Source organism: Lonchura striata, chromosome 2 (assembly GCF_050655825.1).
Source record: "Lonchura striata isolate lonStrDom1 chromosome 2, ASM5065582v1, whole genome shotgun sequence".
Lineage (NCBI taxonomy): Eukaryota > Metazoa > Chordata > Aves > Passeriformes > Estrildidae > Lonchura > Lonchura striata.
Window position 1 is genome coordinate 102763894 of NC_140704.1, and position 24867 is coordinate 102788760.

General features: G+C 35.3%; 1 protein-coding gene across 7 annotated transcripts in view; it reads left to right on the forward strand.

Annotated features, from left to right (window-relative positions):
- CDH19 (cadherin 19) overlaps positions 1 to 24867 on the forward strand; it is a 113980-nt gene that overhangs the window by 71001 nt on the left and 18112 nt on the right. For 6 of the 7 annotated variants that reach the window (XM_085571895.1, XM_085571898.1, XM_021530887.4 and 3 more), the window contains 7 exons: positions 3505 to 3731; positions 7007 to 7301; positions 13468 to 13587; positions 13947 to 14111; positions 14973 to 15157; positions 16224 to 16477; positions 18833 to 18969. In XM_085571895.1, the coding sequence (XP_085428021.1) occupies positions 3534 to 3731; positions 7007 to 7301; positions 13468 to 13587; positions 13947 to 14111; positions 14973 to 15157; positions 16224 to 16477; positions 18833 to 18969 (1354 nt within the window). In that variant the 5' untranslated portion in view covers positions 3505 to 3533. Of the gene's footprint in view, positions 1 to 3504; positions 3732 to 4880; positions 4983 to 7006; positions 7302 to 13467; positions 13588 to 13946; positions 14112 to 14972; positions 15158 to 16223; positions 16478 to 18832; positions 18970 to 24867 lie in introns of those variants that run through there. The other variant, XM_085571900.1, reaches the window with a different exon arrangement.

Genomic DNA, 24867 nt, shown 5'->3' on the forward strand with positions numbered 1-24867 from the left:
ATTCCTAGCCAGAAGTAGTTGCTATTGCCGAGACTGAACACCTCTCTTCAGATATAAACAGTGATTGAAATACATTTTTCTGTGGTTCCTCAAAAAGGTCTCCTTGACTGTTCAGCTTTTGTTGTTTGAGTAGTCTGTCCTTCGCAATGTGCTGAAATGAAATGAATGCTCCTTTTCAAGGTTACTTTGTGTGCAGATTCTGCTCAGCACTGAGTACATCCATAGCATAGAGACTGTCCAAGGTCTTTAGGCATTCTAAACCTCACTTAACCTTATTTCAGAGCCACATTGGGTTTTTATGGACTTTATTCCATGTCACAAATATTATTCTTGCTGCCATGGGAAAATAAGTTTTCTACAGGAAACTGCAAAAGGAGGGTACCCAAGTCACATTCTTTCTATTCAAATCTTGTCTTACTCTGTTGCAGCTTCACAGTCAAAAACCATAAAATGTGAAGAAATTGGAATGTACACTTTAGTCTAAGTGCTTCTATTTGACTTTTAAAACTCCTCTCTCTTATCCATCGCTGCAGATTACATTTTAACAAACTGTTGTCCAACATCATATAAAGTTGCTGTAAGGAAAGAAATAGTTTTCTGTATTATCTATCTGGGTTTTTTTTAGCAATTACGGCATTTCCCTTTGGATTAGTATGGGTATTTAAATCATTAATACTTCATGAATTTAAAATACATAGACTCATATTTTATCCTGAACAGCTAAAAGCCATGGATTTTTCAGGTTTAAGATAAATTAATCCAATTTTTTTTCAGTGTGTTTTTCAAACTACTAGTGCACCACAAATTTATAAACCAGACTTGTCCTTCATAGGAAATGCTATTCTTCAATGCTAAAGCCTTGAAAATAATGGCTAATGCCATTGCCAAATGGGCAGGTATTTTCAAAATTTTTCTTTTTGCCTCATAGAATAAGGCAAAAGAATAAGAATTTTAAATATAATTCTATATTTATAGAATTATATAAATATAATTCTTAACTGAGCATAGAATTATATTAAAAATTTCCTTCATTGTGCCAAAAATCACTGAAAAGTCAGTAACAGCTTACAGTTTGTGAAAACCCTTCATTTTCTGAAAGTATGCATAGTAGAAATGAAAGTAGTTACAGAAAGATACAACTTTTAAGATACATTTGTCCTTTGTCAGTTTAATTGGAGAAAATAATGTTAGAGGTGGTAAATCTGTTAAGACAACTTCTAATTAATAGAATCACAGGACATGTTGAGTTGGAAGGGACCCACAAGCATCACTGAGTCCAACTTTTAGCACTGCATAGAACCATCCCAAGAGTAACAGCCGTACCCAAAATCATCATCAAAATGCTTCTTGAATCCTGTCTATGGGCTTGGTGCTCTAACCACTTCCCTGGGGAGCCTGCGGCAGTCTCCAACCACTCTCTAGGTGATAAGACTTTTCCTAATATCCAATTTAAGCCTCCCCTGACACAATTTCAGGCCATTCCCTTGGAACCTGTCACTGGTCACTACAAAGACAAGATCAGTGTCTGCCCATCCTCTTCCTCTCACAAGGAAGTTGTAACTTCAATGAGGTCTCCTCTGAGTCTCCTCTTCTCCAGGCTGAACAGATCAAGTGACCTCAGTCTCTGCTCATACAGTTTCCTCTCAAGCCCCTTCACCATCCTCGTGGCCCTTTTTCAGATGCTCTCAAGCAGCTTAATGTCTTTCCTATATTGTGGCACCCAAAGCTGTATGCAATATTCAAGGTGAGGCTGCCCCAGCTCAGAGCAGAGCAGGACAATCCCCTCTCTTGCCCAGCTGGCCATGCTGTGCCTGATGCTCCCCAGTACAGCGTTGGCCGTCCTGGCTGCCAGGGCACTGCTGGCTCAGTGACCAGGACCCCTGGATCCTTTCCTGTGGCACTGCTTTCCAGCATCCCATTCCCCAGTCTGTACGTACATCCAGTGTTGCCTCAACCCAGGTACACTTTCCCTTGTTGAAGATCATACAATTGGTGATTGCCCAGTCCCCTAATTTTTTGAGTTTTCTCTTCAAGGTCTGACTGCCTTCAAAGGCTCCTCCCAATGTTATATCATTTGCATACTTGCTTAATATTCCTTCCAGTTCTGCATGAAAGTCATAAAGATGTTGAAGAATACAGGACTGAGCATGGAGTCCTGTGTAATACCACTAGTGACCAGTTCCCAGTTTGATGTCACCCCATTCACTGTAACTTTGTGCCCAACACATGAGCAAGTTGTTCAGCCAACACCAACCCATACTGTGTTTATCCAGCTGTATGCTGAAAATTTTTTCTAGAAGGATCCTGTGAGAGAAAGTATTGAAAGCTTTGCTAAAACCCAGAAAGATTACATCAACAGGCTTCCACTGATCAATTAAGTGAGATACCATGTCATAGAAGTAAAACAGATTTGATAAGCAGTACTTTCCTATCATAAAGCCATGCTGGTTGTGACCAATTACTGTGTTGTCTTCCCAATGTTTTTCAACACCTCCCAAAATAACATTCTCCATAACTTGATAAGGCACTGAAGTGAGACTGACAATCCTGTAGTATCTGGGATTCTCATTTATGCTGTTCTTGAAAAATAGGAGATCCAGTCAGCTGGGATCTCCTCTGGGTTCCCAAGACCACTCAAAAATCATTGAGAGATGTTTTGAATGACATCAGCAGCTCTTTGAGGATTCTCAGATGAATCCCATCAGGCCCTATAGATTTTTAGGGATCCAGCTGGAGCAGCAGTTCCTGCACAACTTCAGAATCTTAAAGAACTGGGAGTTGATCATTGCTGCAGTCATGGTTCTCCAGCTCAGGGCTGTGAGGACCCCTTGGTGAATCACCTGTGACAAAGGCACAGACAAAGAATTCACTAAACACTCTGCCTTTTCCATGTAACTGTTTAGCTGGGAAGGAGAAAATTGTAAATTTTTGCTGCTTCTTCATGGTACCCTATCACCTTTAACATTTTTGCAGGCATTTTTTGAGCTGGGAAAGTGGGTAAGAAGAGGTTAAAAAAATATCTGCACCACTGTTTCAGCTGTCAGACATCAGGACTACTAAGACTAGATATTCACCCTTCAGGCAGTTTTGTGACTGCAGCTCAAAATGAGCCCTGTCTAAGCAGAAACATACAATTATTCCAATCAAATTATTCCTAGGCTACACAATACAATTATCCAGCTTAATTTGAAAGATGAATTAATTGAAGGATTGTTTTCTTTTTTTTTTTTTTTTTTTTGCATAATATATCCCTCTGTAGGATATTCATAAAGAACAGTTAAGCACTTGACTTTCATTTTAGAGACTCTGAAAGGTCTTTTGAAAATTTCTTATTAAAATTTTAATAAGAAGCAGACTTCATTTCAGCTTTTTACTGTTGGGGAGAGGAGGAGATTTTTAACACTACAAATCACCTCTTACATTAGCACAGAATCAATATATAGAAGTAGAAAGACAAAAGCGATGCTTTGTGAAAGATTTTTCTATTTTTTTCCTCTTTCACAGATTAGGACTGATTGAAAGAACGGTTCAGCATGAATTCCTCTGTATTGCTACGTCTCATGGTGATGCTGGTTCAACTTTGGCCTTGTTCTCTCAGCACGCAGAACTCCAGTGCTCAAAACACAGTTCAGTCTTTCACACCAGTTCGAAGAGTGAAACGTAGCTGGCTGTGGGAACCTCTTTTTGTAACTGAGGAACAGATTTCACCAGATCCTGTGTATATTGGACAGGTATGATAAGTAATGATTCAAGGACAGTATAAAGGTAGATTTAGCATGCTGAGTAGCAGCTTCTACCCTGACTTGGAAAGCCAAATATCTCCAGTGATGTGGAAATAGCAAGAAACATAGAAAGAGGAGATCTGGAAGCTCTAATAAGGCAGTACTACACCTCTCCTTTCCTGTGACCTTTCTCAAGGACAGAGGAGTCTGAGAGCTGTAGGCCATGACAGTACCAAGCACCTTCCTTCACTGAGAATTGCTGCCAAGGAAACTCCACATGCATGCTGTTATTAAAACTAGTTCCACATACAGCAGATGAAGGTATAAAGTTGAAAAGTTCCTTTCTTCCTTCTGAGTGGAAGTTAAGGACTCATTTATCTACATCTGGCAATTTGCTTGTGCTATTTTTGGCACTGCAGCCATACTGAGTGTAGTGTAGTTTACAAACAGCATTTTGCTTGATTTTCTGTTACACTAAGTAGCAGCTGATTTACCCCTCATTAATTTTTAATGAAGCTGATTAATACTAAATCCTTTTAACCACTGAGAAACTACAGGAATCTGCATGGTTCATTAGATTAGCGTAGGTTTAGCACAACGACCAATTATTTTTCACCCTCTTTTAAAAATGTGCTGTAAGATAATTGTCTTAATGAGGGTTTATCTGCCCTCTTCTCTCTCTGCTTATCGTTATTATTATATTTATTATTATTATTTATTTTTGTATCACTAGGAGTAATTTTAATCTTGAGATCTGCTATTCTTTTCTTTAAGGCCCTTTTTAGATGAATGAACTAAAATAAGTTTAACTGCTAATTAACTAGCACTAAAATTTAATTGGGCCCAAAGGGTGAAGTGCTCAAAATTCATTAATTACTTTTTCACTGCCCTTTCAAAGTAGTTACTATGGAAGTGTGATGTCTCACTTCTGAAAGAACAAGTGAAGGCATACTATTTTTTAAACAATTATTATTACTTTTCCAATACATTGGAAAGTATTTCCTGCAAAGAAGCTTCATAAATGTCATGTATTTTCATGATCTCACCTTTTTATTTCTCACAGGTTAACTGGGGATTTTATTGAAGATTATTGTTAATGTATTGCAGTGAAACCATTGTCTAATAAGACATATTTACTTGTGTCTTTTTATTGAGTAGAATATGCGCTGCTTTCAGCAAATGAAGTGGTAGTCTATGATCAACACATGAATTTTTAGTAATTAAGGCCCTGAAGAAAACTGCATCAACGAAAATATAAAGGTAGACAGTCTCTGTTTTTAAATCACTATTCCATATAAAAATCTTTTTTCAGTCAGAACTAAATTTTCAAATTTCATTTAACATAGACTCATGACTTCTTTTCCATTATCAAGATTAAGAAAAAAATAAATGTATCTATAAGCACTGCAATGGCAGATACACAAGGATGAGTATAAAATACTTGTTCTCAGTTCTCATTTACAATTGTAAGACCATTTATTTTGTTCCCAGCCTAAAAAAAAAAAAAACAAGTAAACTTAGAACCTTTGCTATTCTTTCTCAGCAAATGTCATCTGTAAGGGACCTCACATTTAACATGTTCATGGTCATGAAATCTTTTGTAGATAAATGATTTTGAGTGAAATTGCTAAACACAGGCTATGTCTTAGCAGCCAGTCAAAAAGGCATGCTCCCAGACCCTAAGGGTTTGATACACTCTGTGGTCATATCTGAACCCCATGTTAGTTTAAAGATCTAGATATAGGTTACTTCTCCCATGTCCTGGGTTATATGATAAGGAAACCAAGATTTATGGGTAACAAAGAATCTGCGCTGCCCCTTAATTAGATGCTAAATTTGGATGGTGTTAAAATGAGTTTGACCAGACCACTTATAAAGGGGGTATCATGGTCCATGTTTAGCACACAACTACTTGTGTTAAAAATATTTAAGTTGTTCATATTTTAAATGGTTCTAAACTCCCTAAGACTTGAAAATTCTGTCTTTTGCACTGGCAAGAATAATTAACTCTGAATATTTTAGGCATTAAATACCTTTACAGAACTCACAGTAGGAACTCAAAACTGTTCCTCATATCTCAGAGCAGTGTCCCAGTCACATTCTGAATAAATTATCCATCTGATGCATGCAGACAATTATGCATAATGAAAATCTTAAAAGGCATAGGCATTCTTCCAAAGAAAAGTTAAACCTATTTTTGCAACTTCAGAATTTAGTACAAAATATTTGAGCAGATCTGACAGGGAAATGTTAGTTTCCTGTCCTATGACCTCACATTTTACAGTGACCTTTAGGGTCAATAAACATAAGCAAAACAGTGAGATAATTAAAGTCAACATTTAGGCATATTATTTGCATTTTAAACATGTTGCTTCATAAGACAAGCAAGTTGAATAATTTTTTTTTACCTTTGGATTTTTCAATTAGTATCCAGGCTCTTAGAGAGTTTGATATTTTTTTGTTCTAAAAGAAAAATAAATGGAGAAAAAATAGAGAATAAATGATAAAATGGAAATTTTTGTTCCCATAAAATTCAACTGTGGATGTCTCCCATGTTAGGAAATGAAGTTATTGCTCTTAAAATATTCCTCTATTATATATCACTAGCATTAACCACACTATTTTGTTATCATGAACAAATGCAGCTGGACCAAAATTGCCTCCAAGACTCAGCTTCATTAAAGGAATCATCACCACAAAGTTTGTCTTAACAATAAAACATAGGATGTAGATCATCCTGGAAGGAAATGAAAAATGTCCATCAATTTATTTTGGAATAAACAATACAGACTTTCACTGCAGAATGTCTTTTCACCTGTTATATTTCAATAGAAACAGAACATATTGTATACATTTACACTTAGCATTGTTGGTTAAAAAATAAACAACTTAAAAAGTACATGTATCATCTGCAATAATAAAAAAAATTAGGTTATGTTTAATGACCTTTGCATTGTTTTCAGCAGAATTATAGGGGAGCTGAAAACCAATGAACCAAAGTAGGTACTTAGATGCATTCCCTTCACTTCAAAGTAGCAGAAGCATCTTTTTTCAGGTGCATCGCACATTTATAAGTCTGTTATATCCATACTTTAAAATCAAATAATTTTAAATATCTTAAAATTAAAATGGTTGTCTGAAAATGTGACAGTACCTCCTTTCAAACAATAGTGTCCAATAAGGCTCATTAGTGACACTGTAGAATCAAAACAAGGCATAAAATGAATGTTTCAAAACTTCATTCTTCCCAAACTGTGACTTATTTTTCTCCCTTTTACTTTCAGCTGAAATCAGATTTAGACAAGCAGGATGGTAACTTAAAATACATTTTGACCGGGGAGGGAGCTGGAAGCTTTTTTGTCATCGATGAACTTAACGGCAAAATTTATGTAACACAAAAGTTGGATCGAGAAAAGAAACCTTTCTACACTCTAAGAGCACAAGCAATTAACAGGAGCACTAATCTTCCTGTTGAACCTGAATCAGAATTTATCATCAAGGTTCGAGATGTCAATGACAATGAACCGCAGTTCTTGGATGGACCTTATATGGCTACTGTTCCAGAGATGTCACCTGAAGGTATGATATACTGTGAATCAAACTCTTTATTTCCTGATTTTTTTCTAGACAGCTATGTTGAAGTAAAATCTTAATAGCATATTTTACAGACTGCATCTCAGTAAGAAGAAAGCAAGTCTTTTACAGGTTTGGAAATTTGCAAAGGTATATTCTTAACCTGAGGGTTGTAAGTACCTCTACTTAACATTCTTTTTTTTAAATATTTAGGTACCTACATCTGACCACGTCCTTTTATAGATTCTGGATACATGCTTAGATTGACAATAGACATTTGTCTTTCCCGTCAGTGATTCAAACTTGAAATTTTCACTTGTTTAAAAATATAACATTCTCAGTAGAAATAGGTAGAGTACTGCAGCCAGTTGGGAAGATATGATGGCCACTCTCACTCTTGGCATGTTGCCTACTTATTTACATTGTCAAGCCTCTTTGCCTTCAGTCAGCTTCTCCTTGTTTGGATTAGGTAGTGTGCAGTGAATGCATTCTTCCTTCCAATTTCCTAAGTACATGATTTGTAATTTTTCTGTCAAGAGGAAAACTTAATCCCTGTACCTCTTCTTTCTCACTTTCACATGTTCAGACAGACCTGTACTAGGATCTGTCATGTATTTGGAAACTTAATACAACAAATACAAAGCAAAGTCAACATGTGGTGAATATAGGCATATATACATGCATATTTTTACATACACATATGTATTCATAATATGTGCACATCCAAGCCTTCAAAAAACCCAAAGTGTTAATAGAGCTGACGAAAAAAGGAATGTTATAGATAATATCTCCAAATAGTTGTCGTTAAAATCAAACAGAAAGTAGATTCTTTAGATCTTACATAAAAGATCCCAGTAATCTTTAAAATTTTTGCAACTACTCCTTTTCCTTATTTTTACTGCAAATGATTTTGAAAAGAAATTCAAATATTGTGGTGCTTTAAATAGTAAGAATCAATGAAGTCATTAATGCAATAGAATCAGTGATGAGATTAAGCATTATCTGCTCAACTTTTAGAGCAGAATCAGTGAAAATTTGACAGCAAGCCATAAACTTTATCTTCTTCTACCAGCCAGGATAGCAGGTGAAAGAAAAGGATATTCACGCCTGTTAATTGAAAGTGAAGTTAGTATCCTAATTTCTGCCAGGATGCAGCAGCTCATCATCACTGCCAGCAGTAGCTGCAAAAGACTTCAAATGCATTTGATCAATTTACTCGCTAGGGATACTTGCTACCTGCTTATACCAGTTTCCACCAGAGAAATCACATTTATTGTTTCTTCACTGCGACTTTCTTCTGTGTAGACAGACTTAATTCTGCACCTGACCTGTTGTTTGAATAACTTTTTCTAACATAATCAGTTGCTAGTTCAGAGGGTTCTTCCTGCCTTTGCATCTTGTTCATTTGCTCAAGTTTGGAGACAAGATAGGTGACTTGTCAAAGACCTTTGTATTTTTACGGTTTATGTTCTTATAGTAAAAATGAGTACAGTTCATTGCGTAGAATTATCTGGGATTTCAAAAAATTTAAGGCTTTGATAATACCTTTCTTTTTCTTTTTTCCCCCAAGTTGATAAAAGACTGTTTATAGGCTCCTTAATCTCTTATAAAAATGTTTTTTAATGACTGATCATTTAGTATGTCTTCATTTATACGCGCAGAGACTTGCAACCCCTCACATAAGTGTATGAAAAACTGAATTTCTTCCATTTTATCTTTCTGTCTTTACAATGGCTATATGGGGGAAAAAAGAAAAAAATAAGAAAAATAGTCAAGTATAGTACTACTTAAGACAAAAAACAACAGTAGCAATGTTTTCCCATATACTTCTGTTTCTTACCTGAAACCATCAATAAGCAGTTGACAGTTGAGAAGTTTCACTCTATACTGCCTTGAGTTTTCTATAAAGAGATACACTAATAATGAAAAGCTCAGCTGTCTTTGTCCACTCTCCTGTGTCATCTATTATGTATTTAGATTCCTAAAACATGGTATCACTTCAGCATAAGATTAATTAAGCTTCAGAAAATGTAATTTTTGTGATATTCCTGTAATATTATAAATAAAAAATATTCCAGTGAAATATAGAAATATATTAAATGAAGCAATAAATTAAAAATCAGAAGTAAAACCATGTCCCACTTGTCAGAATGGGTAAAGAATGACGTAAAATCTCTATTTGCCTTCTCTCTTAAGCATGGACTTCTTGAAATAGAAAGCTCACTGATTTATGATTATCCAGTGTATGATAGATGAATCCAGGTCATCCAGGGTTTTGAAATATTTTTTGCATTACTACTTCTACACTTGACCTCAAAAGCACTAGTACCATAGCCATTCCAGAGATCATTCTTTCATCTACTTCTTCCATGGAGACATTACTGCAACACTAATACTTATGTCTGGAATCTAAAAAGCAAGTGAAGTGTATACCTTGATAGGGGTCAGCTCTAAAACATTAAACGACTGAGCCATACACCGTGAGTACTTCTGGGGTGTACTACCATGAGTACTCACTTACCCTGCTTCTTAAAAGGTAGGGACTGCACTACTGAGGTGGGACCTGTTTCAGTGCACATTCTAAACCAAACTTACAAGGAAATTTATAAACTCACAGCAGAGTGGAAGGATAACCCACTAAAGTTTGCAGTATCAATAACATAGTGGTTTATTATATTATTGTTTTTTCCCAGTAAACTAAAACATACTCTTACATAATAAGGGGTGAAGAACAGAGTTATAGAGAGTGCAATAGAGAGGCTTGCTCTTTGCTCTGTTTCTGTGCTTTCTAGCTTTGATTCAGCTCACTGATGCTCAGCCTCCTGATAATTTCCTCACAGAAAGCACTCTTAGGAAGCATGGTCAAGACTTGGGAAAGCAGGTCACTGCTGCCGCACATTTTGTCTGAAACTAAGAAAGCAAGTAGATAATAATTCAGAGCTGCTCACTTGCCGCAGACAACCACAGCAAAACCAGAAAATAGACACAAATAGCTGTGCCTGAAGTTAGTTACAAGTACCAATATATATACAAATGTGCCAACAAATTAGAATACATTTTAATACTTTATTAGCTCTCTTTTATCTTCAGTACTAAATTTTATTAGGGTTTTATATGCAAGTGTCACAGTAAATGAAAAGCATGTCAGCAAATGGACTCTCTTCAGAGAACACAGGACTCTGCTTTACCCTCAGGCACTTGGTACAATTTTACACTGTCTTCCTTATAACAGTTAAAATTGTACAAATGCAGTATATCTGATGGAGTGGTTAAGAGTCAGATGCAATAATCTATCAGTACTTAATGTCTTTATAGATCTCAAGCTCTAGTTAGAAAAATGAACAGCTATTTCCCATATGAGGGCCCCATAGTATACTTAATGGGCTGCAGCATATAAATGTCACTCTGCCATATTTTGCCCAAGAAGGGTAAAAACAAGGGTGCAGACATATAAAGTAGCAGTTAACCTTAAATAAAACTAATCAAAAAGTTAAATTGTCAGTTATATCATGTAATGTTTACAATGTCACAATTAGGACTTTGCAGTTTCTTAATTTTTTGGGGGTGTGTGCAGTGTGCAATATATTAATTGATTATTTTAAAATATATTATTTTTATCTGTTCAGTTATTCTTCTCACAATCATGTAGTTACAAATATGGCTCTTGGGAATTTTTGAGTATAGAATATTAAAATTTCAATTTCACTGACCCAAATACAAATGTTAGGTAAATATGATTCCATTCTGCAAATGGTTTGAGTTGGGTTTGGGTTTTTTTTTTTTTGTGGGTTCTGCTTTGGGGTTTTTTTTTGTTTGTTTGTTTTTGTTCTTGTTTGTTTGTTTGTTTTTGTTGTTTCTTTTTTTTTTTTTTTTTGAGGGGGAGTTTGTTTCCGTTTTAGTTTAGCTCATTTTGGTGGATTGTTTTTTTCTGATGGTCAAAGGTATAAAGAAATACAGGTTTCATCAAAGTGAAAAATTAAAAACCTAGAAAATACTCTAAAGCCTGAGTAACATTTTTCTTCTTCTTGCTACATAGTCTATACTTAACATAGAGTTTCATGTAGCTATCACACAATCTTTGTTCTAAAAAAATGTGAGAAATGATAGCCTGCTCTTTACATAGTCATCTGTCACCCAAATTTAGAACTAAATTGTCTTCCTCCTTGTAGTGAAGTATATCTGTTATTTCTTCCTTCCAGGTCAGCTCCTTCTTTACTAGATTCCTTTTGACTATTTACATTTCCATTGATTGCATCTACCAGCTGCATCTCACTGGCTCCAGCTGAACAAAGTCCTTACTACTGTGCTCTGAAATACTCTAGAAGAGTTAACAGACAAGAAGGAAAGTGTGTTTGGTCTCAGAGAAGAGGGAAATGCTGGTTTAGATTCAATATTTCTTTATACTCCTTAGAAACTGTGCAGAAAATAGATTTACCTTTAAATATGAGATGTACAAAAGCTGTGATGATGACTTTGAAGTCATATGTATATTGGATTTTACTCCTGATTTACTAAATATGTTCCTATAAATAAGTCCATTCCTAAACATAGTTGTGGACACTGGAGTTTGTTGAATAGAAAATGGCAGACTATATCTGTTGGATTATTCATAATTTCTGATCCCTTCCTAAATAACAATTTTTTTTTCAAAGCAACTGTGTTCTAGTCATGCTAATTTTCTTAGAGGATGAATTTTCTGTGATTGTGAGAGCAATTTTCATAGAAGGCAGCCGATAGGATGTTAACAGCTGTGTAGCCGAAGATTCCATTTACTCTTCAGTCTTATTAAAGAATTATGTTATTTCTGAGGCATATATGTGGCCTGATTAAATATGAATTTGTAATTTTATCTTTAAAATTTCTCCAAAGCAGTAGGATCTGTATATATATTTATAAATCTATACATCTAAATCATCTATACTTATGCATCTAAACCCACAGGTCAGATATTTGATATTGTAGGTAAGTTATGAAGGACATATAGGTCCAAAATTTGGTGGGAACTGATAACAGCTTAGTTTACTCTCTGCCTGAGAGAAGGAAACACATGTTATGGAATCACTTCCATAACATGCTGCTCAATAAATTGAGAGAAAATGCAAAAGAAATAATTTTTAAAGAAGCAAGTTATTTAATTTAGTCTATCCTTATATTAGAAAGCTTTTTTCATTTCTTTTTAAAAATAAAACTATTTAGCTGCTATAAAACCCAGCAATGAATATATTTATTTTATTTGGGATAAATATCACATTTGGTTTTGTCATTAAAAAAATGGTGTTTCTGGTCTAACTCCTGGCACTCCACCTTTTGTTCTTCTTTTCTCCTCCAGCCTAACTATACTTCTGTATCGATAAGCAGGTGCAACCACATGAATGTATGCCAGAGATTTTTATAAAGTAGCTTGATTTCCTGCTGTTCCTCACAAGAAGTGATATTTGCATTCTAATGCAGAATCTAGGTGAAGAAAAAAAGACAAAAATTATGATTACATAAAAAAATTATATTACTGTGGATATTTCTTTTAAAGGACAGTCATTAGAGAAGGTGTCATGAGATTACTGTCAATCTTCTATCTAGGATATGAACAGCTTCTCATCAAAGAAGAAACCAGGCTCTGTAGTTTGATTCCACTGTGTTTTTGCACTGGGATTTCTGCCACAAATTTTGCACTGGGACAAGCTCATTAAGACTCAAGAATAAAAAACTTTATTAGAGCCTTATTATACTTCTTGGTTGCTTTGCTTGTTAACAATTAATTTCTTTATCACCAGTGGACATACTGGTGATAAAGTGACTGTGTTTTCTTATTCCTATGGGAAAATTCCATAAAATACTTTGAAGGAGAGGAGGAGAAACAATTTGCTTTATCCCATTGACATTAGAAAATAGGCATGATATGTCGCATTTTAAGCAATATAAATGTTGTGCTGAAAAAGCATATATACAGTTTATTTTTCTTTTAATTGAAATTTTGAATGCAATAAAAACAGCTGCTGAGGAAATATTTTCCCTTTTTAATAGTAAATTTAATAGGTGCCATTTGGTCCTGTAAATTTTTAGGACTGTTTGTTAGTATAAATGGTATGCTAAAAGTTTTTTAAAGAATTTATGTTTTGCAATTATAATTTATAAAAGAAGAAAACAAACATAATCTATTTTATTTTTCCTTGAGGTACTTCGGTTACACAGGTAACAGCTACAGATGCTGATGATCCTTCTTATGGGAATAGTGCTCGTCTGCTTTACAGTCTTCTTGAAGGACAGCCTTATTTCTCTGTGGAGCCAAAGACAGGTACTACAAATGAATTTGTACATTCATAAACTCATAAAATGGATGCAAGCAAAATTGTCTTTCTTGATTGTAAGAAAAAGATCAACTGGTACCACTCTACACTCTTCCATCTCGGCATAGTTCCTAGACCTGAAAAAAAATAATCAACTTTTCTTTCCCATAGGAAAATGAAATTTTTTCTCTCTAGCACATACATTCAGCGTATCACCATGAGAACTAATATCCAGTATAAGACCAGTTGTGCTATGCACAGTTTGGAATGAAAATTCATGTTTCATGCATCTATACTATATACCCATGTCAGATGTTGAGAAAAAACTGAGACTTATATGCCATTGTATTATACTTCTTGTTTTTAGGGGTCATTAGAATGGCTCCCCAAATGGATAGAGAAACAAAAGAGCAGTATTTGGTCATCATTCAAGCCAAAGATATGGTTGGGCAACCAGGAGCATTGTCTGCAACAGCCACTGTTACCATCAATCTCTCTGATGTCAATGACAATCCACCTGAATTTCAACAGCGTGAGTAGAAGCTAATTACAGTAATGGAAGTCTTGAGGAAGTTTAGATCCACTGTAGCTCTGTTAGGTTTGCAGGTAGGTCTTTTAGAACAGGACTGTGCTTTGACTAAAGCATGCAGCTGTAAAAAAGTAAAATAGTGAAAAAAAACAAAAAAAAAGTCCTCACAAAAGCTCAAAAACCAAGAGGAAAAGGAATTCTATAATTGAAAAAATGTCAAGTCTGCTGTTTTTTTTGCTAATAGAGTTTGGAGACAAATCATTAAACTGTTTTCCCTATAATTTGCACTACCTCAGCCTAAAATCTGAATAACAGGATATTTAGCATAATTTTCAACTCTTCTTCTTTCTTCTTTTCCTCTCTTCATTTTTTTCTGATGCATTCTAGAGAGTTTTTGGCAAATGATGTGAACCACTCTGTCCAGGTAGTTTCTAGCAGATGTGGGAGCTGCTCATTGGGCTACCAGGAAAAAACTGTGCTGTTGGGAAGTGCTGCCCTCCACTGTTTCTTCACCATGTTCAGTCACAGAATCATAGAATAGTTTGTGGTGCAATGGACCTTGTTGCATCTAGTCAAACTCTTCTTGGGCAGGGATGCTCAGAGCAAACTGACCTAGAATTTTTTCAGTGATGGAACATTCACCTTTTCTCTAGGCAACCTGTGTCAGTGTTTTACCACCCTCAGAGTAAAAAGCATTTTTCTTATAGGTAATCTAAACCTTCCCTCCTTCAGTTTAAAACCATTACTCTATACAATGCCAGATCACATCGAAGTTGGGGCTTTTCCCAGCTCTCCAAGAACCTCAAGCTACAGCACTTATTAACCATGGCAGATCACTAAACTTTGCCAGTATTGTTTCTTTAGGACTCTACTATATGAGTGTCTCTGAAGAGGCTCCTGTGGGCACCACTGTAGGCAAAGTCTTTGCAGAAGACAGAGACATTGGGGACAACGCAGCCATGGACTATTTCATTGAAGCAGATAGCTCAGGTGTTTTTGACATCATTACTAACAATGAGACTCAAGAAGGAATTATCTTACTGAAAAAGGTGAGATCTCAGAAACTTTAAAAAAAATCTCTAAATATTTGAAAGAAAATCCTCAAGCAAGCTGGATGTGTAAAAAAAAAGGTCTACTGCTTTGGATTGTCTTATTTTTTTTCTTTAGGCTTTGTGATTTGATTCAAATATTATGAAGGATAAAAAGGAAAATGCTTTTCTTTCTTCTGACATTTTTGACTCATTCCTATTACTGCTGAATAGTGACATTCAGAGTATTTTGATGTTATCCTTAGCTGTGCCACAGAGTGTATCCCATTATGAGATTATGTTCCATCTCTTTTGTGCATTGCCTGTAAAATATTTATCAATAAATTGCAAGAAATCTCACCTTACTTCCAACACCTCCTGTTAACTGAAACAAGAATTTATTAACATATTAGATAGTGGAGTTTTTGTTGGTACATAGCTTTAAAACGATACTAAGTAGAATCAAAAAAGACCAGTTTATGAATTAAGAAAATAAATATTCTTTTATACTGTGTAATTTATTTTGGAATCACTCAAGAAGATTCCTCAGTCATCTCAGGGATCATCTGAAATGAAGTTAGAGCTCAATAGCCTAGTGGAATGAAAGACCCTGAAAGAATTGAATGCTTTAAGTGTGAGAGTTTTTAGTTTGTTTAGGTATTTTTCTTTGGTTTGTGGTTTTTGTTTTTTTTTTAGTTTGAGAAGCAATTTATTTAGTAGGTTTTATTTATTTATTTATTTATTTAATTAATTCAGAAGATAAAGAATATCTAAAATTGTAATGAAACTACGTGTTATTAGGGCTGACATTCTATGGGAATTATTTTTTACAGTATTGCTTGACTGCAGTGTTGCAGCCAGTGTGAAATGTGAAAGCAAGAAAGAAAACAAGCAAACATTTGAATTTGAAAGGGTTTCTAACATAAAAAGGAAACCTTAGAATTAACTTTTAGTAGTAACCATTTTTAAAAAAAAAATTTTTCAAGTATAGCATTACTTAGTCTTTAATCTCATATCATTTATTGAATTATATTTAATTTAAATATTAAGAAAGAAATATTCCAAATCTCACTCTCTTTCTTAACAGAGAGTGGATTATGAGAGGCAAAGGAGATACAGTATACAAGTAAAAGCTGTAAACAGATACATTGATGAGCGTTTTTTGAAAGAAGAGCTATTTGAAGACACAACCATTGTCAAAATCAATGTGGAAGATGCTGATGAACCTCCAGTTTTCACCTTGGAGAACTACATGATGGAGATTGTCGAAGGAGCTATGAATGGTGCTTTGGTGGGGCTCGTAACTGCCAGAGATCCAGATGATGATGGGAGTCCAGTCAGGTACCTGTCTTAAAATGTGAACAGGCATCAAAGGCAAATGTAGTTGGTATTTCCAGAGGTATTTCTGTTCCTCACCATAGCTCATAATTACAGTTAATTTTGTTTTTACTCCAATAGCCAAGGTTATTGAGGATGTCATGATTTAACCCACCTCAGTAGGTAAGGACCATAAAGGCACTTACTCCCTCCCACAGCCACTGGGATGAAAAAGAGAATTGAAAGTGTAAAGTTGTGAGAACTCATGGGTTCAAATGGGTTCATGGGTACAAGCTGTTTATTATTTTTATTGAGGATATAATAATAATAATAATAATAGCAATAATAGTAATAGTAGTAGTAGTAGTAATAATAATAATAATAATATCAAATAAAATAAGATATTGGAAAAACCCAAATCTACAACAAATCCCCAAGGAAAAAAGCAATGCCAAAAGACCCAAAACAATTGCTCACCACAAGTCAGCTGAGACCTAGCCACTCAATCCAGCAAAAGCAGATTCTGCTTTTTATAGTGTCAATGATAAATAATTTTGCTGTCTTTAAATGAGAAAACAGGTAATTAATCTTTAACATGGGATTTATAATTAAAATAATTTCTTGAATTGCCTAGCATCATTGTGTACTATGCAATTTAGGCAAAGCAGGATACAGTGACAAATGGTTGCGGCACAAAATAATTTATGGTGTGTAGATTTCTAATAGGAAATACATATATATTATGCTATGGCTTCAGAGCTGTTGGTGGTGATTTGTCATGATTTTCCATGAATTTACTGTTATTTATTAGAGTAGTAATAAGTTGAATTAAATAAGAAAAAATGTACATGGATTTTTTTGTTTCCCCCTCTAAATGGGCTCATTTGGTGGTTTGATTAGATGACTTCAACATCTCCTGTAGAACAATTAAACATTAACATATATCTATAACTTCTTAGTCAGAAATGTTTTGGAGGAACTTGCTTCAAATTGAATATGTCCACATAGTCCCAAAACAGTGATAAATCAATGAGCTATTTTAGAATAGAGAATATCACTTCTAATATAAACATATGTTTTTTGGGATAAGTGCTGTGAGAATGAGTTTAATTTTTAAAACATTCCTATCATAAATGACAGCAGTTACTTAAAATATAAAAACAGCTTGTGTTGCTTTGTAAACTTCAGGTTTCAAATAAATAAATTAAAAAAGATGTGCAAGAAAACCTCACAATGTTAGTAATAATTTTTTTTTTAAAAACCCAAATATCTAAAATAATGTTTTTGAAAAATGTTTATTAAGAAAAAATGCCCAAACATAATGGCTATGTCAGTAATATTATAAATACCTTAAATAGAAGTTTATAAGTATCCAAATTTTGTTTCAGATTATAAGAGCTTTCATGTATAGTATTGTTCTGGTTCTTCAATTTATCTTCTTACTGATTTTTAAAAGACACAAAATGTATTTATAAACAAAAAATTAGAGTGTCATTTAACTGCTGACACAATGTCAACAGGAAACAGGCTTTCTCAAGCAGAATTAAGGGTACAATAAAAAGGAATAGTTGCATGTGGTCATTCTAAATTGAAGTGGAAAGAATCTTTCTACTATTCAAACAGGTTTTATTTCCATGAAATAGACTTTATTAGCAACTGCATCATATGATCTTTTGCTTTGTAGGCTATTAAAAACATCAGTAAATATATTTTACATTTGAACCAATATCTCTGGTTTCTATTTAAGTTCATCTTTGTCCTGCAACAAGTGGTTAGACTTTAACAGCTTGAGTGGCATGTGTATATGTATGTGCACATGTACATGTCCACAACATCTGGAGCCTTTTCAGCAAAGACTCGAGAGCACTGAGTCTTTCCTGCAATCATCTCCTGCATTAGGATGTTGTACTCTGCCTTAGTGTCACCTCATTACAGATAGTTGTCTGTCTTTATAATGCCCATTCCCTTGGCATCAGAGCGTGTCAGCAATGATAAAATAGATTTGCCATGATACCTCCACTTAGATGTTAGTGTTATTCCTTTCACAAGTGGCAATTTTGCTGTTTCTTTTCAATGAAGTCATTCACCTGCTGTGAGACAGACTTAGAAGTAAGAATGAATAATGCATTTCGTATCCAGTTCATATTAAAATAGATCTGAGACATATTTAGTTTTATAAAAAGAAGAGCTTTGATCTTGGTGGCAGTGAATTTTAAATGTTTATACATGTATGTTTTTCATGGTTTACGAGTTGTTGCAGCACACATTTATATGCATATATGCACAGCTCTGTTTTCTCAGCTGACAATAGCTTTTTATGTCCTTGCCTCTGATGAAACTTTTCAGTACTACAGAATGTCTTTCCTTTTTTTGGTGCAGGTACTCTATTGTCCACAGCACTCATTTAAAGAGACTGTTCAGCATCAATGAGCACAATGGAGCAATCATTACCACTGAACCCTTGGACCGAGAGGTAGCTTCTTGGCACAACATAACTGTTACAGCCACAGAAACAAGTGAGTAAGAAATGTAAGGAATGCTGGGGTTTTTACACTGGGAACTGTAATTATCCTCTGTATGTGCATTCTTTTAAGTGGAGAATACATTCTTCTTTCCGATTATATTGCTGTTGCTTGCTACACTAAGGAGCATTATTAAAATGATTAGTTAAATAGAAGTGGAATGTATTTGAGCTCCAAGGTCCTGTGCTTTTTCATAAAAGATGACCTTATGAAAAAAGAAATCGTAATAGGATCGAGAGTGTAATGCTTTCAAGTTACATTGGAGCATAAGAATTGCTCCTGCAGTGCAAGATCTTATGTTAAATTAGACCCTGGTTAATTTCACACCAGATTTTTGACTAGTGTGAAATTGTCCAGGGTCTAATTGAACATCAGTCAGAAACCCGTGGCTCAAATTAATTGTGAATGTTAAGGCCTAAATCATCTAGATGTCTATTCAGGGACAATTAGAGCCTTGAAGCACCCTTTATATGGATTTTACATGTCAATTTTGTTTGAAAGTCAAATGCAAATTACCTGTTTGTGTTTTTGATGATCTGGTTGTCCTAAATCTGGGGCAACACTAGAAACTTAGCAGTTCCTCATTTATAAGGCACTTTAACTGCCTTAAGTTTAAGGCAGTTTAAGATTATTAGGATATTATTTAAAATCTAATCACATTCATCCTCAGGAAGGAGGAAAACCATATGAAACTAAAGTAAAATCAATTAATCAGACAGATTTTGCCAAATACTCTTAGGACCTGTTCTTTACACCTGAATCTCAGTTAAATGCCATTTATTGCTATGACCGCTTTAAACATATATTATTAAATTGAATTGTTGTCAAAAGGGTGACTTCCTGTGAGTTTGCAGGCCCCAAGTTGGGTAGTTTCCTGGCGGCTCTCCTGTCAGGGGAGACTTTCCTGGAGCAGTTCAGTATCAGGAACAAGAGATGCATTGGACTTTTTCGGTCTTCAGCTTATGTTTATTGTTATCTTATGGAAACTTCAGCACACTGTCTGTACCAGACTCTGTGTGCAGGAAAAACAGCACAAAAATGGCCAACAATCTCTTGTTACAAGGCCTTTTGAGTCTAATCAAAAACTAAGCTACCCAAGTAGGAAGTGACACCTCGATTATTTCCCTTTCTAACCCAATAACTGACCCCTAAAACCCGCAATGAGGATTTTTCTGCCCATTTACAGAATACCACCTAAACCCAAAAAGAAAGAGGAAGAAGAAAGAAGAAAGGAACTCAAGACAACACCCTATATCCTCCATCTTGAACCCATCTATAACATACTAAAAATCCTGAAATGTACATTTCTCACCCATGTGACATACTACACTACTCTCTACAATCTCTACAATCTATTTCACACTAAAGGTTTCTAGTTTACCTTGAGGCTTTGGAAGTTTTGTCCATGAATAAGGGTCAAAGTCAGTGCTCCCCTGGGGGGCCAGGACACCCCAGAGCAAACAGAAATATTCCCAGTGCCCTGGGTTTCCACACTTCCCTATAGAGCATTACTGCTCAAAGTCTACTGGATAATCAGCATCCATTTTCATTGAAGTCTTTAACTTGTATTTGGAATTGATGGTACTATCTTGCTTTTCATCTTCTCTGTGAGACTTTACACATTAATTTAATTCTCATGTTGTTGGGCAGATGACAGGTGTTAGCAAACTTGATCTCCGGCATGTCCTGAACAGCTCTATGGAAACACAGCAGAATAACTTTGGCCTAGACTTTTATTTGGTTAAATAATAAAACAGAAGAGAACCAAATATTATAAATGAATAACTGCCTCCTGCAGCAAAATAAAGTAATACTCTCATGGTAATTAAAGTTATTATAGAGAAACTGAGATCTTATTATGTTCAAATTCTTATTTTTTATTTCTTTAATGATTAAAAGGTCAATGTCTATAATGACATGTTCAAAAGATCTGAAGTTAGGTCACCTTGGCCTGGGCACACCTGAAAGGATTTGTATCAGGAACTAGCAGTATATTATTCCTTGAAATATAGTCATAATATGTACTGTGTTCATGAGACATTTGGTGGATGACATGGTGGCTCCACCGAAGCACAATCAAAATGCCATTAGAGTTCATCCAAATAAGATGTTCATTGTACCTTAGTCAAGTATTGAAACTCTGTTACAACAGCAACCTCTTTAGGAGCCTGTTGATATGTCCTGATATTCATACACTACAGAAGACTTTTGAGTCCATTGCAACAATCAGAGACCCCACTAATGTGAGAGTGGCTTGAGTCTGTTATTTTGGACCTGTGATGTGGACCATCCTAACCTCATGCCATTGAGGGAGCATGTTTTAAAAGTATTCAGAAGTAGGCCTATTTTTTTTGAATTTAAATGTGAGCAGGGAGAACTTGCAAACTCTTGACTCTCCACTTTATGCCTAAATCTCAAGAAAAATCAAGTTTCTTTTCATAAGTTTTTACTTGGTTGTGAGAAACTTTCACAAGTACAAGGCTGAAGTACAAACAATAGCATTCTAATCCTACCTGAGAGCAAGAAATCCTTAAATCATTACTATCCAATTGAGGGACAGTCAGTACTAGTTTTCCCCTAAGCTCGTTACTGGGGTCAGCTCTGTTCAATATGTTTTATCAATGATCTGGATGATTGGATCGAGTGCACTCTCAGTCAGCTTACCTACGGCACAAACCTGGGTTGTGGGAGGTTATTCTGTTGAAGGGTATAAAAACTCTGCAGAGAGACGTGAGCAGGCTGGATTGATGGGCCAAGGCCAATTGTATGAGACTCAACAAGGCCAAGTTCCGTCCTGCATTTGGGTCACAACAACCCTGAGGAGCACTACAGGCAAGGGGCAGAGTGGCTGGAAAGCTGCCTGGTAGAAAAGGACCTAGTGGTGATGGTCAAGAGAGGCTGAACATGAGCCAGTATGTAACTCAGTGGCCAAGAAGGCCAATGGTGTCCTGACTTGGATCAGAAATAGTGTGGCCAGCAGGACAGGACAGTGATTTTCCCCCTGTGTTCAGCAGTGGTGAGACTGCATCTTGAGCCCTGTGTTCAGTATTGTGCCACTTGCTTCCCGAAGCTGCTGAAGCAAATCTGGGGAAGGACAACAGAGAGGGTGGAGGCTTTGGAACACAAGTCCTGTGAGGAGCAGTTCAGGGAGTTGGGGTTGTTTGGACTGGAGAAAAGGAGGCTGGGAGGGAACTTTGTCTGCAACTACTGAAAGAGAGTTGCAGGGAAGTAGGGGTCAGTCTTCTTTGTCATGTAACAAGTAAGAAGATGAGAGGAAAGGACCTCAAACTACACCAGGATAAGTTTAATTAACTACTAGGGAAATTTTTTTCCTGTAAAGGGTTGTCTAGCATTGGAATAAGTTTTCCAGGGAAGCAAATGAGTCACCTTCCCTGGAAGTGTTCAAAAAAACTGTCGATGTGATACCTGGGGTCATGGTTTAGTGGTGAACATGTCAGAGTTAGGTTGACATTTTGATTTCATTAACTGAGAAGTCTTTTCCAACCTCAGTTATCTATGATTCTGTAATCAGTTTTACTTAATACTGTCAGTCCCAAAGAAATTAACTCACAACAAGAGTCATTTTACCACTAAGTCCTGCAGGTGTCTTTTCATGGGGGTCTCCAGACCTGGATACAGGATTGAAGTTCTGTGATAATTTAAATATGGATAATATAAATTTAATATTAAATGCCACCCTGCCTTGGTCTTTGTTTTTGTTGATAAACTTTCAACTTTTTGGAGTAGTCCTTTCTTAAAAAAAACTATTTACTTTCATTACTTTTAGGAAGTAAAGAAATTTGCCCTATCATACATGATAGACATACTATAAAAATATAAATTATGAAGATAATATTTATTGTTAGTAGTAATGCTAGCATGATTGTTATCATTGCAAGTTTATGTTTACTGGCTGATGTCAATGTAAGCTTTCTTTAATCCCCTACAAACACTGAGTTCTGTTTTGTGTCTAGAGATGGTCATTGCTCTTCTTTTCAAGTTAATAATATGGGTCCCTAGCAATTTAAATGTCATCTTAATTTTCACACTGATCCACCCTTTGGCACTTGACATCCTATTCTCTTAGTCCTTGTTTTTCAAGTCCTGATCTCTCTCATAGAGATTGTAAAAAAAAAAATAATTCTGCTAATTGGGAGATATTTAGATAATGTATGATATGGGTACATTAGATGAATGCATGTTGCCTACCTTCTCTTCAAAATGCAACCAATGCAGTAACTCTGCTTCACCAAAACTGTCATTAAACATTCACCAGGCACTGATTTCAAGAGTGGCTTTGTAATATGTTTCTCCCTCCATTGTGATTTCAAAGCTGTGATTTCAGAAAAATTAAAAATTAAAATTAAAAGTTTTAATATTTTTAAATACTTCCATACATACAGAAATGAGAGAAATGCTCTTCCTCGTCATTTAACCCAATACTAAGGAAAAAAAATCCCATCAAGGCAGCTACAACCCAAATATATTAAAGAATTAGAAACAAGGCTATTACAAAATTCCCCCTGCCCCCACCAAAGAAAACACCCAAAAACCCAAAAAAGCCCCCAGTCTTTTATTGAAAGAATACAGATGCAATTCCAACAATGCGCTGCCTAAATGTTTTGTACAAGCAAAGGGTAGGCTTTACAGACAATATAGTACCCACGAATCTTATAAACAAGCAAGGTAACAATAGGCAAAACTAGCTGGGTCCTTTTTGTGCCGCTTTTTATACAACTGAAGCCACCAAAGGTTTTCCCTGATTTCTATTAAAGGTTACAAAACTCTCCTTTGAAAGACAATGTAGTTAAATCTCTGCCCTATACATCCAATTCTGACTTCAGTAAAAGAATTAAAGTAACTCCTACACTCTTGATGTTATTTCTAAAAGGAATGTATGATACTTTTTATATTTATCTAAAAGAATCTGAGCACTATTTAGTTTCTTATTGTATGGATGTTTGAGAGAAACAAGAGAAATGACATCTCACAAAGAAGTATTTTTGAAATTAGTCTGACAGATCACAAGGTTTGGTAAATTAGCACAGCTGTAATGACTTCACAGAAGGAATAGAAATGTGAAACTGCTGAGTGTCTATGCATTTATTGCTGTGGTACTTGCTTTTGCTGCCATTTCCTTCAGCAAAAGACTCAAAGCTATCAGCATAGATTCCATAAGATCCAAGAAAACAAATGTTTTCTTCAAGCACCTACTGTATTATACATTAAAAAAAGTAATGCAAGAACCAATCAAACTAATATAGTTTGAAAAGCTGCAGAGAGGAAAACTTTTAGCTTTTTTCTTAAAGGTCCATTTGACTAATTTAAATCAATACCTTAAGAACTTCTGAACAGGTCAGATACAGTGACATTAGCACTGAACATGAGATATATTTTAACCATAATTATTGACATACTCCTGCTTTAGATATAGGTGAGTGATATATTTACAGACATTTATGTTGACAAATGTTCTGCATTCCTGGAATATTTTAAGATTACTTTAATCACTGGAAAAGCATCTTCATTACCAACAACACATTCAAGTTAATGTGAGCTTGGCTTTTGAAGAGGAACTTTTTCCTACGAGAATAATAAATTACATTGTGGAGAAGCAGATATTTCTTAAAGCTGTGCTGCATAAGTCAGGATTCAACGTGCAGATAGGTAAAGTACTTCCAAGTATCCAATATCGAATCAAAGAATTAAGGAGTAGTTTAGTTTGGAAGGAACTGATAAAGTCATTGAATCCGACCATGAATCTAATACTGCTAAGTCCACCACTAAACCATGTGCCTGCTGCCCGATCTGTATCTGGCACTATAGATACCTTCAAGGATGGAGAATCAACCACTTCACAGGGCATCCTATTCCAATTCCAGATAACTTTTT